This window comes from Sinocyclocheilus rhinocerous, unplaced genomic scaffold (assembly GCF_001515625.1).
Source record: "Sinocyclocheilus rhinocerous isolate Xijiao unplaced genomic scaffold, SAMN03320098_v1.1 scaffold1862, whole genome shotgun sequence".
NCBI lineage: Eukaryota > Metazoa > Chordata > Actinopteri > Cypriniformes > Cyprinidae > Sinocyclocheilus > Sinocyclocheilus rhinocerous.
This window is the reverse complement of record NW_015653470.1, coordinates 378,807-392,012: the sequence shown is the minus strand read 5'-3', so window position 1 is coordinate 392,012 and position 13,206 is coordinate 378,807. Positions and strand designations below refer to the sequence as shown.

The 13,206-nt window shown below is 33.5% G+C and overlaps 1 protein-coding gene across 1 annotated transcript in view; it reads right to left on the bottom strand.

The window, feature by feature from the left end:
• pak6 (p21 (RAC1) activated kinase 6) overlaps nucleotides 1-12,818 on the bottom strand; it is an 18,514-nt gene extending 5,696 nt beyond the window's left edge. Inside the window, exons 1-4 of the mRNA XM_016522368.1 lie at nucleotides 12,596-12,818; nucleotides 4,051-4,671; nucleotides 1,324-1,860; nucleotides 305-438 (exon numbers count right to left, since the gene is read on the bottom strand). Coding sequence (XP_016377854.1) covers nucleotides 305-438; nucleotides 1,324-1,860; nucleotides 4,051-4,671; nucleotides 12,596-12,799 — 1,496 coding nt within the window. The 5' untranslated portion in view covers nucleotides 12,800-12,818. The remainder of the gene's footprint in view (nucleotides 1-304; nucleotides 439-1,323; nucleotides 1,861-4,050; nucleotides 4,672-12,595) is intronic.
• Between the last annotated feature and the right edge of the window lie 388 nt (nucleotides 12,819-13,206).

The window sequence follows — 13,206 nt, the reverse complement described above, 5'->3', positions numbered from 1 at the left end:
TAAAATATATTCACATAGAAAACAGTTATTTTAAATAGCACAGAAGTCATGAATTTAGATTTTTTTTTTTTTTTTTTTGGTCAAAGGCATTTATAAAAAGGCATCTCACAGGGACTTTAACTAGAAGACTAACCCACCCATGGTAAAGCATATTGCTCATAAATCCTATAGAGATCACAATGAAAACATAAACCTCAAGATTAATTGGCTAAGAAATACAGTTCTCTCGTCTTTCATGAAACAGACGGAAGAGAAACAGCTTTGCTGGAGAAATGCTGAGCTTGTCAGTGTTGTGCTGTGGTACCTGGTCTCAGACACGATGTTTGTTAAAGCTCCTCCCTGCAGATACTCCATGATGACCCAGAGCTCCTCCTCCACCAGAGCGCTCTTGAACATCTCCACCACGTTCCTGTGCTGGTAATCTCTCATAATCACCACCTGAACACACACCAGCACACCCCCATCAGTGCCGAACATCATAGCCAATGAACAAAAATAAATCTGTTTGTTTAAGGGGAGAAAAGTTCCCGGTGATTTTTTTAATCCATTATTTTATTTTATTTTATTTTATTATTTTATTTTATTTAAATTTTTTTTTTTTATTTTATTTTTTTTATTTTATTTTATTTTATTTTATTTTATTTTATTTTATTTTATTTTATTTTAATTTTATTTTATTTTATTTTATTTTATTTTATTTTATTTTATTTTATTTTATTTTATTTTATTTTATTTTATTTTATTTTATTTTATTTTATTTTATTTTAGACATTCAATTTTAATCGTGTTTACAGTGTTCCAAATTATAATTTATATTTATATATGTTCATCATCTATTTATTTGAATATGACTAAACAACCGAGTCAGTTCTGGTAGTATCTGCTAGTTTCTGTGCCTTGCATTAAATCATACACTGTGATTGAAACGTTTATAATTTCCCTTTCAAAACATGTTTTTTCAGTCAAAACATTTTGTGACTGAATGTTCTGGGGTCAATGTCATTTGAAACCCTTTTCGCTTATGTAACGTGATGCAACAAGACCCCCAATGAGAAAAAAATGCATGATGGGACTTGCATATTCAGATCAACAAATATGTGCATTTAAATGGCCAATTCTATTTTTGGCAACTGCATCTTTTCACATAGATTGCTGAGCAAGTGACACAATGCTACATTTCTCCAAATCTGATGAAGAAGCAAACTAATCTACATCTTGGATGGCCTGAGGATGAGCACGTTTACAATTTTGGGTGAACTATTCCTTTGAATAAAAGCAGTGTTGAGGTTGTTTTTATTGATATTATGATTGTTCGTTCTTCACCTCATTGAAGAGCAGTTCTCTGCGCTGTTGTCTCCTGAGGTCCATCATCTTGACGGCCACCAGCCGTCCGCTGTGTTTCTCGCGGGCGATGCACACCACACCCGTCGAACCCTCGCCGATCTTCATGAAGTTCTCCAGATATGACCGCGGGTCTCCTTTATCCACCACCATCTGCAGCGCGGCCTTGAACTGCTCGTGGGTGACTTTGGGCGGGTCGGGCGGGGGTCGGGGCGAGGGGTGCTGCGGGGGTCTGAATGCGGGCGAGCAGGTTCCCGGAGGGCTGTTGGCCAGAGAGCCGGTGGGAGATGGCCGGGGCTGCGACGGACTGTCCTGTCTGGGGTAGAGACCCGGGTTGGGGCAGCCAGAGTGTCTCATGTAGGGGTCTGGCCCGGTGGGCCGGTAACTGATGTTGGGCGAGAAGCCGATGGTGTAGCTGGAGGAGGAACGCACCGTTCTGTGAGGCCTGGTGCCGCTCACGAGGGGACTGCTGGTGCCGCTGTGCAAATATCCCGGCTGGTGTCTCATGGCTGCGTCGGCCTGTTTCATTGAGAAGAGAAACACAAGGACAAACAGAAATAAGGACGTGGGCTGGTTCCCTCTCGAAAGGGAACTCCACGCTGCGTCCTCTAGAGGACACTGAATGTGTTCCCCTAGAGTCCTCTAGAGGACGCAGCGTCTCGTTCCCTATTCTCATGCGTAACCTGAGACGTTTTCCTTTAACCTGCATTCATTTGCTTTGTTTATTAACATGTAAAAAATAAAAAAAACACTTGTCCCTTTTAAACTTGCACTCTATTAATTTGCTGCTTGTTTTCTTTTTAAAAAAACAAACAAACAAAAAAAACACTAGCTTTCTAATCTTTTTGTATTCTATCTGTTTACTTTTCATTTATTATACAATTAACAAAAGCAAAAAAGACCTCTAACACTAGCTTGCTCTATTCTTTTTCTATTCTATCTGTTTTCTTTTATTATTTTAAAAACCCTTGCTGCGTGTACTGTGTTAAGCTAACTGAGTCTTGTTATAGCACTTGCATATCATTGCTCTTTTGTTGATTTTGATTGCTTCTATTGTCCTCATTTGTAAGTCGCTTTGGATAAAAGCATCTGCTAAATGACTAAATGTAAATGTATTCGTCTGACAAACTTAAAGAGTATTCAAGATATTTTAATAGTATACAATACTGTTCAGAAGTTCTAATGTTTTTAAAAGGAGTCTCTTCTGCTCATCAAGGCTGAAAAAATACAGTAATACAGTAAAAACAGTGAAATATTATTACAATTTCAAACAGCTGTTTTCTATTTGAAAATATTGTAAACTGTAATTTATTTCTGTGATGCGCAGCTGTATTTTCAGCATCATTACTCCAGTCTTCAGTGTCACATGATCTTCAGAAATCATTCTAATATGCTGATTTGCTGCTCAAGAAACATTTCTGATTAATATCAATGATGAAAACAGTCGTGCTGCACAATATTTTTGTGGAAACTGTGATACATTTTATTTTTCAGGATTCACAGATGAATAGAAAGATCAAAAGAACAGCATTTATTTGCAATAGAACTCTTTTGTAACATTATAAATGTCTTTAGTGTCGCTTTTGATCAATTTAATGCATCTTTGCTGAATAAAGTATTAATTTCTTTCAAACAAATCTTACTGTGCCTTTGCACTTTAAAGTGAACTTTATTTTGTTACTTTTCTTTTCTTTTCATTTCGATTTTTTTTTTTTTGAAGAAATTGCTTATTTTTAGAAGAAAGATTTTGCATGGTAAGTTATCTAAGATGCATATTTATATAAATGTATATGTTGTGGTGGTTTTGTTGCAATTGTCTGTTTTCATTTTAATAAAAAAGGAAAGTGAACTGCAAAAACAAAATTTCTGATGTCAGAAAAAACTCATAAAATGAGTTAAAAAATGCTTAAGTTCAATAAGTTCATGATTTGTTAAGGTGTATTTTTTTTATAATTTATTTTTACAAAACAGAGAAAAAAATATTTTTAAAACAATTTGGATTTTTTTTTTTCTTGCATTTGAGAGTTTCTGTCTCACAGTTGAGTTTTTTTTCTCAGAATTCTGCTTGTGCATGTTGGTCAGGTGTCTAAAAATTCAGAACAAAACACGGAATTGTGAGATGTTAACTTAGAATTCTGAGAAAAAAATCAAAACTGTGAACTGTAAACATAAAATTTAAAAAAAAGTCAGGATTGCAAAAAAATCTGAATTGAGAGATAATTCAGAATTCAGAGGAAAAAGTCAGAAGTTTGAAAAAAAGGTAAAAAATGTGACGTAAACAGAATTCAGAGGGAAAAGTCAGTATTGCAAGATGTAAACTCGCAATTTCATGAAGAAAAGTCTCAACTGTGAGAAACAAACTCGTCATTCAGAGAAAAAAAGTGAATTAAAAGATATCAAATCAGAATTACAAGAAAAAAAAATCTAAATTGCGAAATGTAAACTCAAAATTGAAAAAAAAAAAAGTCAGAATTGCAATATATAAAATCAGAATTACAATCAGAATTAACCTCAGAATTCAGAGGAAAAAGTCAGAATTGCGAGAAAAAGGTAAAAAATGTGACGTAAACAGAATTCTGAGGAAAAAAGTCAGTCAATTGCATGAAAAAAAGTCAGAATTGTAAGATTAACAGTATGTATTTTTATTGCGTGTCAGAACAAGCTCCCATCATTGAGGCTGTTGGCCACAGACGTCAGACGTTCGTTTACCTTCAGGTCGTATGAGGAGTACGGTCTCCCCGGGCTGTTCTGCGGGTGGACCAGCAGTCTGTTGGCGCTCCTCATGTCCGGCATGAGAGCGTCTCCGTGTGGCATGCTGGGGCTGTAGAAGCAGGTGATGGGTCTCTGGTTGTGTGAGAACACGATGGGAAACTCCCGTCTCATCATGAGCCTCTCCGTCGGGCTCCCGATGTCCCCACACAGATACACAGACCTGGGTGGCTCCGGGACGGGGATGGGGGGCGGCGGAGGGGCCGGGAGGGCCGGAGGAGGAAAGCTCATGCTGACCTCATAGGTGGATTTGGCGCGGGGCAGAACGCCGTTGGGCTGCAGCGTGACGCTCTTCTTCAGACCCATGCACGGCGTGCCGCTCTCGCTGTGGATGTTGCGTGATTTCTCGGCCCAGTGAGGGTCAGGCTCGTCCAGGGCTTCGTACTGATACACATCGGCCTCGCTGACCTCCCCGAGGCGGGCGAGCGACTGCGCTCTCTTGCGGGCCGACGGGCTGCTCTTGCGCAGGGAGTTGGAGCTGGTGACGGACAGACGGCTCATGTCTGACAGCACGGCTGATATATAGTCTCCGTGGCCGATCATGCTGCCACGCACAATGGTCTGGGGAAAGAACAGAGGCAGGCTGTGATTAATGCGAACTGAAACCGGCGCTATTTAAAGAGCGTGTGAATTCACCTGGGTGCGGATGAACTCCAAATCACACTTTCCTCCGAGGAGCCTATTTCTGGCTGATTTGTGTTTATGAAACGCTGAATGACTCGTCTGAGCTATCTGAGGATTGCTTTTCTTGCATATAAAGTCCAAAGCAAAGAGACTTTTTTGTTGATTATTGATAATGCCATTTATGTCACCTATATGCAGTTTTTTATTATTATTTATAATAATATAAACTGCATGTATTTATTTATTATAATCTAAAATATATTATTTATAATAATACAAAATAGTTTACAATGTTATTTATATATACATAATAAATATATACAGTACACACACATATTATGTAAACAAAAACTTTTATTTTGGATGCGATTAATCACGATTAATCGTTTGACAGCACTAATATATATATATTTATAATAATATAAAATTGGCATTTCTGCAAATCAGACTGATGGACTAAAGATTTCTTTCTTGTAAATAAAGAGCAAAGTAAAGTAAACCCTTTTAATTAAATATGCTGTTTGATTAATTATTGATGATGCCATTTATGTCACCTGTATGTAGTTTTTTTTATTGTTTATAATAATATAAACTGCATATATTTATTTATTGATTGATTGATTATAATATAAAATATATTATTTATAATAATACAAAATATTTTTACAATGTTATTTATATATTTTTTTTGTTTATTGGAATTGTTATTTATGATTGCTTTTGTTTGTTGTTAATTTTTTCTTTATAATAAAAAAGAAAGAGTGCAGAAAAATGGCATTTCTGCAAATCGGATTTCTTTCTTGCAAATAAAGAGCAAAGTAAAAACTTTTTAACAAAGAGGCTGTTTTGTTAATTGTTGATTTTGATATTTATGTCGCCCATTTACAACTGATATGAATGTATATTTTTATAGAATTTAAATTAAAATAAAATGTATATATTTATTTATATTAAAATATAAAATATATTCATAATAGTATAAAACATTATTACAATATTATTTAATTTTGTTTGTTTTTGTTTATTGCCATTTAATTGTTTTTTTACAATTGTTTCTGTTTTGTTGATTTTTTTTATTATAATAAAAAAAAATTGTTGTTTACTGATATTTGATTGTTATAAAGTAGAACCTTTTTAACAAAGAGCCTGTTTTGTTAATTATTAATGATGCAGCCTTCATTTATATTCTTTAAATGATTTATAATAATATAAAATATTATTAGAACATTGTTTAGACTTTTTGGTTGTTTATTAAATAGCACATATTCTTCAGTTCTAATTGTGAATGATTCATCAGTGCACGTTATTCTAAAATATGTTAAGAGCAATAGATATAAAATGTAAAAATAACCAATTTTAAAATGGCACTACTTCCAAAGAACGACCAATAAATTAAATTAAATTAAATTAAACCGAGGACGGAGCACACAATGCTTATACCGTTACACAAAGAAAATATATTTCCTTATAAGTATAATATACGGAATAATATATTCTGTCAATATATTACAATATAATACACTTCATAATATATAGATATGCATATAATAAAATATGGCTCTGTGTCTAAATATATTTGAACATACATGTACTGAACATATATTGTCCAAAAAAACAAAAACTTTAATATTTGCTTTGAGTAAACACTTTTTTTCTTATATACTGTACATAATTTCACATATGAAATGTGTAGCTATGCAAACAATGAAGTCAGCTTAATGTAAACCCATGCATTAAGTCATGAAAAATGTACTGAGTGTTTCAATAAAGCTATTACATGTACAAATGTAGTGCAGTATTTGCTATATATTTTTTATTTATATAAACATACTTATTGCAGTATATTGAACAATATAAGCACTAGTTACCCATATATGGTAATGTATTATTTAATATATTGCATTGTATTTTTCTGTATATTCCCATTTATTTTTGTTTTGGTATATTTAGGCATTTGAGGAAAGACATGACATTCATCAGCTGTCATGTGCTTTATTCACAGAGGCTTTGACAGAAGTGACTCGAGGTCCGTCACTCATGGTTGAGACGAGCTCAGGGCAGATACAGAGAGAGAAAATAAGATAGATCATATAACAACATCTGCAAATTAAGGAGCAAATCTCAACCAAACCACCTAGCAACCACTCAGAACCCCTTAGCAACTGCATCCTTGCTTGCATTTGATTTTCCCGTCAAAGTCTCTGACGTCACATGCATGAAGCAGGCCTTATTCAGAGCAAGCTGTTCTCTATGAAAGCATATGTTCATGCACAGAAGAACAGAGATGTTTAGATGTTTGAGAAGCTCGCCTCTTTTGCTTGGAGTTGCAGTTTTTCCGCCTGACTCTCGCTGCGCTGGCGGCCCGCATGCATCATTATTAATTGCCAGCGTGAGGTAATAAATCTCTCGGCCCTCCGAGGATTCAGCGCTCTGAATCGGTGTTCACAGCAGGCCCGTGATAGATAAGAAGCCAATGTGACAGAGGAAAAAACATGTGTTTCTGAGAGCCATTCAGGACGTCCCTCAGGCAGAAACGCAGTGCGCCGAAGCCTGGAAAGAGAGTCTCTGAAATATCAAGGACTGAGCTTAAGAGCCGTATTCTCTGCTTAAATTCAAGCCCAGGCCAAAACATTGAATGTTCATGAATTATGAGTCATGCTATATGCTGGAAAAAACGACCACATGTTTTTCAGTTTACGGAACCTTTTGAGACACAAATACTAAGAAATGTGAATTACTTGAAATCAATTTTGCAAATAAAAAAAATATTATTGAAGTATGTTTTACAAGAAAATAATATGAGAAAATACTATTTCAGAATATAATTTACAAGAAAAGCCTTAGCCCTTTAATTTTATTTATTTTATAAATTTTTTTATTTTATATATTTTTTCTATCTTTGTTATTCTACAAAAACTAAAAAGAATCAAATAAAAAAATTTAATTAAAAAAGCAACATATTTTCCAGTTTACGGAACCTTTTGAGACACAAATATTAAGAAATATGAATGACTTGAAATCAATTTTTCAAAGTTGCAAATAAAAAAAATATTATTGAAGTATGTTTTACAAGAAAATAATATGAGAAAATACTATTTCAGAGTATAATTTACAAGAAAAGCCTTAGCCCTTTAATTTTATAATTTTTTTTATTTTATATATTTTTTCTATCTTTGTTATTCTACAAAAACTAAAAAGAATCAAATAAAAAAATGTAATTAAAAAAGCAACATATTTTCCAGTTTACGGAACCTTTTGAGACACAAATATTAAGAAATATGAATGACTTGAAATCAATTTTTCAAAGTTGCAAATAAAAAAAATATTATTGAAGTATGTTTTACAAGAAAATAATATGAGAAAATACTATTTCAGAGTATAATTTACAAGAAAAGCCTTAGCCCTTTAATTTTATAATAATTTTTATTTTATATATTTTTTCTATCTTTGTTATTCTACAAAAACTAAAAAGTAATAAAATTAATAAAATTAAATTAAAAAAGCAATACATTTTTCCGTTTACGGGACCTTTTGAGACACAAATATTAAGAAATGTGAATTACTTGAAACTATTGTGTGAAAAGATTATTGAAGTACGTTTTTCAAAAAATTCAGCCCTTAAGTTGCATGGTGAAAAATAAAAATGCATGAAAACTTTTTGCTATAATACAAGAATATAGTTTACAATAAAAGTCCAAGCCCTTTAATTTAATTTTTTTAATTCTTTTTTTAATTCTTTTTTTTTTCACCTGAACTTACACTTCTACTGCAAAAACAAGCTGTTTCTACAAATTGTTCAATAAAACTGTTGTTACAAAAGCAATTTGAAGTAGTTCATGTATCATGTGACCTTAAAGTGACATGAATTAAGAACGTTAACATTTTTTAAAATTTATTTATTTAAAATGTATTCTCATTTCCATTTGACTTTAAATTGCAAATATTTTAGTTCTTATTGTGAATAATTAATCAGTGCACAATATTCTGCAAAAAGTGAAGAGCATTAAATAAAAAACGTAAAAATAAAAAAGCAACATATTTTTAAGTTTACAGGAACTTTTGTGTTACAAATACTAAGAAATGTAAATTATTTGCAGCTACGCTGTGAAAATTTTTTTTTTTAAAGTATAAATAAAACATTATTGAAGTATGTTTTACAAGAAAATATTATTTCAGCCCTTTAGTTGGTGAAAAATAAAAATGAAATAAAACTTTTCTGCTATAATAGAAGAATATAATTTACAAGAAAAGCTTTCGCCCTTTAATTTTATTTATTTTATCTTTTTTTTTCTTTTATGCACCTGATCCTACTCTTGCAATGCAAAGACGTATTGTTGTTGCCTAGTTGTATTTACAAATTGTTCAATAAAATTGTTGTTACAATAAAACTTCACATCCTGAGAAGCAATTTGAAGTAGTTCATGAATCATGTGACCTTAAAGTAACATGAATTAAGAATGCAAATAGAGTTTATTTTAATTTCATTGCCTAAATGAGAAGTTTTGAAGCTTCTTGAAGCAGTTTTCATTTATGTTTTTTATTGTGTAGAAATTAAGCTTCTGCATTAACATACTGCAAGTCAAAATGATTCATGATGGCCTCCGGTGTATTGTTTTTTCTTGAATCTACATTAAAACATAAACAAAGTGGCCACAGCTGCTGAAATCCAACATGTATGCAATATTTACTCAAAACTCACACAAAAATATTTGGGGAAAAATAAAAGTACGCTTAGTGTTTTCCAGGCTGTTGCTATGCAGTTTCCAAAATGAGTGTGAATTTAACGGTAAAAGACTGTAAAAATGCTACAGTAAAAACCTGTTAAATGGTTAACGGTAAATTCCCCTACTATATACGGTGAAATACTGTATTGGACATTACATGTAATTTTACGGTAGTATACCGTTTTTGGAAGTGAAAAAGGCTGTATAATTTACAGTTAATAACCGTAAATTGACATTCCCAGAATTCCCTGCGCTACAGTTCAAATTTGATGTTTTTTTTGTTGAAATAACTATGTTTCTTAGTTTTTTCTTATCAGTTTTGTATATTAGGGTTGTGTGTTACACCTAATGTTGTTAAATGAATGTTTATTGCATTATTTCAGTTTCATGTGTGTTACCATGATGGTGTTTAGTGTTTGTGTGAATGACACACTGTGCACCTTCTTTATATGTTATTATTTAAAAGCTGCATGCGATGGGCTTTGGTTCATCATGTGACTTTCTCATCACTACACTCTAAAAAATCCTGAGTTTTTATGTTACCCAGCTCCTTTGTCAAATGTAACAACCCAGTGTTTGGGTAGTTTTTGTGTTACTCAGATCCAGGGTCAGACGTAACTCAGCGGTTGAGTTATTTATCGCGGGGATTTTGCGTCTTCACTTCACGATAGAGCAGTTCTAAGCGCCATCGAATTGATGCATTCTTCGGTAAAATACAGGTTTGTGTACATTTTATTTTATCTATAAAATCGTTACTGTGCTGTATACACTCTAAAAAATGCTGGGTTAAATATAACCCAGCGCTGGGTTAAAAAGGGACAAACCCAGCTATTGGGTTGTTTTGACCCAGCGGTTGGGTCAACATACAGGCGCGCAGTGTGAATCACCTTTAACGAGTGACGCGGTCTTTTCGTGTGATGGAAAAGCCTGATGCTTTGCATAAAATAAACGATTTCGATAGGTTGGAATATTAACATTATTTCAGTTAATGAAATTACGGTATTTAACCGTACATTTAAGTTAAAACTGTAAAACCTAAAATGTTGCTATCGTATTTTTTACGGTAAAATTCCGGCAACCACAGCTGCCGTTTTTTTACCGTAAATTTTACGGAATTTTTCAAAGTGAACTGAAAAGGTCTATCATGCTATTGTGGGACACTTCTTAGCATTTATTCCATGTAATTCTGACCTTCTTTGGTTTGAGCTCCACCGGCGTGATCCTGGACGGGTCCACCATGGGTTTGGGTCTCCGGAGGTTTTCTATTAAACTCTGCCATTGTGTGGGAAGACCGACGAAGACTCCTCGCTTTGCATCGAACGACGTATGAACGCGATGCTCGAAGTTCTTCGGTGCTGAAATCTCCGGCCTCTTCTTCTTCTTTTTGCGAAACATTGTCCGATACTACAGCAGAGACCTTTCAAAACACAGAAATGTGAAAAACAATTAGGTAACACTTTACTTGAAGCCTTTACATATAATGCATTACAAAAAGTATGTTACTGTGTGAATTATGCCTTGCAGTGCACCTTATAATGCATTGTATGATCTCATGAAAAACACAGTTATAATATATTATAATAAAAATCTATTAATTGTTACACCTTTAGAAAGTTAAACACATGAAACACATGAAAAACAGTCAATTTCACTGATAACACTTTACTTGAAGCTTTCATATATAATGCATTATAATTTGACATATAATGCATTATAATCTGTATTTTTAATGTATAAAATATAATATATTATAATACTTATCTATTCATTGTTACACAGAAAATACAATGCATTAAAACACATGACAAAACCAACCAAAGGAATCTCTAAATATAACTTTGGTTATAATTATTGATGAAAATATATAATGCATTACAATGTACATTATGAATGCCTTATAATGCATTATGCATAAAGGCCTCAAGTAAAACATGATATTTTAAAATTAATATAGATAGAAATCACTACATTAGTCTATAATTTGCCATCATTTGGATATTAATTTACCATGGTATATGAAATAGTACTGCAGGGTTATAGCTCAGCGGTTGAGTTATTTATCGCGGGGATTTTGCGTCTTCACTTCACGATAGAGCAGTTCTAAGCGCCATCGAATTGATGCATTCTTCGGTAAAATACAGGTTTGTGTACATTTTATTTTATCTATAAAATCGTTACTGTGCTGTATACACTCTAAAAAATGCTGGGTTAAATATAACCCAGCGCTGGGTTAAAAAGGGACAAACCCAGCTATTGGGTTGTTTTGACCCAGCGGTTGGGTCAACATACAGGCGCGCAGTGTGAATCACCTTTAACGAGTGACGCGGTCTTTTCGTGTGATGGAAAAGCCTGATGCTTTGCATAAAATAAACGATTTCGATAGGTTGGAATATTAACATTATTTCAGTTAATGAAATTACGGTATTTAACCGTACATTTAAGTTAAAACTGTAAAACCTAAAATGTTGCTATCGTATTTTTTACGGTAAAATTCCGGCAACCACAGCTGCCGTTTTTTTACCGTAAATTTTACGGAATTTTTCAAAGTGAACTGAAAAGGTCTATCATGCTATTGTGGGACACTTCTTAGCATTTATTCCATGTAATTCTGACCTTCTTTGGTTTGAGCTCCACCGGCGTGATCCTGGACGGGTCCACCATGGGTTTGGGTCTCCGGAGGTTTTCTATTAAACTCTGCCATTGTGTGGGAAGACCGACGAAGACTCCTCGCTTTGCATCGAACGACGTATGAACGCGATGCTCGAAGTTCTTCGGTGCTGAAATCTCCGGCCTCTTCTTCTTCTTTTTGCGAAACATTGTCCGATACTACAGCAGAGACCTTTCAAAACACAGAAATGTGAAAAACAATTAGGTAACACTTTACTTGAAGCCTTTACATATAATGCATTACAAAAAGTATGTTACTGTGTGAATTATGCCTTGCAGTGCACCTTATAATGCATTGTATGATCTCATGAAAAACACAGTTATAATATATTATAATAAAAATCTATTCATTGTTACACCTTTAGAAAGTTAAACACATGAAACACATGAAAAACAGTCAATTTCACTGATAACACTTCTATCATGCTATTGTGGGACACTTCTTAGCATTTATTCCATGTAATTCTGACCTTCTTTGGTTTGAGCTCCACCGGCGTGATCCTGGACGGGTCCACCATGGGTTTGGGTCTCCGGAGGTTTTCTATTAAACTCTGCCATTGTGTGGGAAGACCGACGAAGACTCCTCGCTTTGCATCGAACGACGTATGAACGCGATGCTCGAAGTTCTTCGGTGCTGAAATCTCCGGCCTCTTCTTCTTCTTTTTGCGAAACATTGTCCGATACTACAGCAGAGACCTTTCAAAACACAGAAATGTGAAAAACAATTAGGTAACACTTTACTTGAAGCCTTTACATATAATGCATTACAAAAAGTATGTTACTGTGTGAATTATGCCTTGCAGTGCACCTTATAATGCATTGTATGATCTCATGAAAAACACAGTTATAATATATTATAATAAAAATCTATTAATTGTTACACCTTTAGAAAGTTAAACACATGAAACACATGAAAAACAGTCAATTTCACTGATAACACTACTTGAAGCTTTCATATATAATGCATTATAATTTGACATATAATGCATTATAATCTGTATTTTTAATGTATAAAATATAATATATTATAATACTTATCTATTCATTGTTACACAGAAAATACAATGCATTAAAACACATG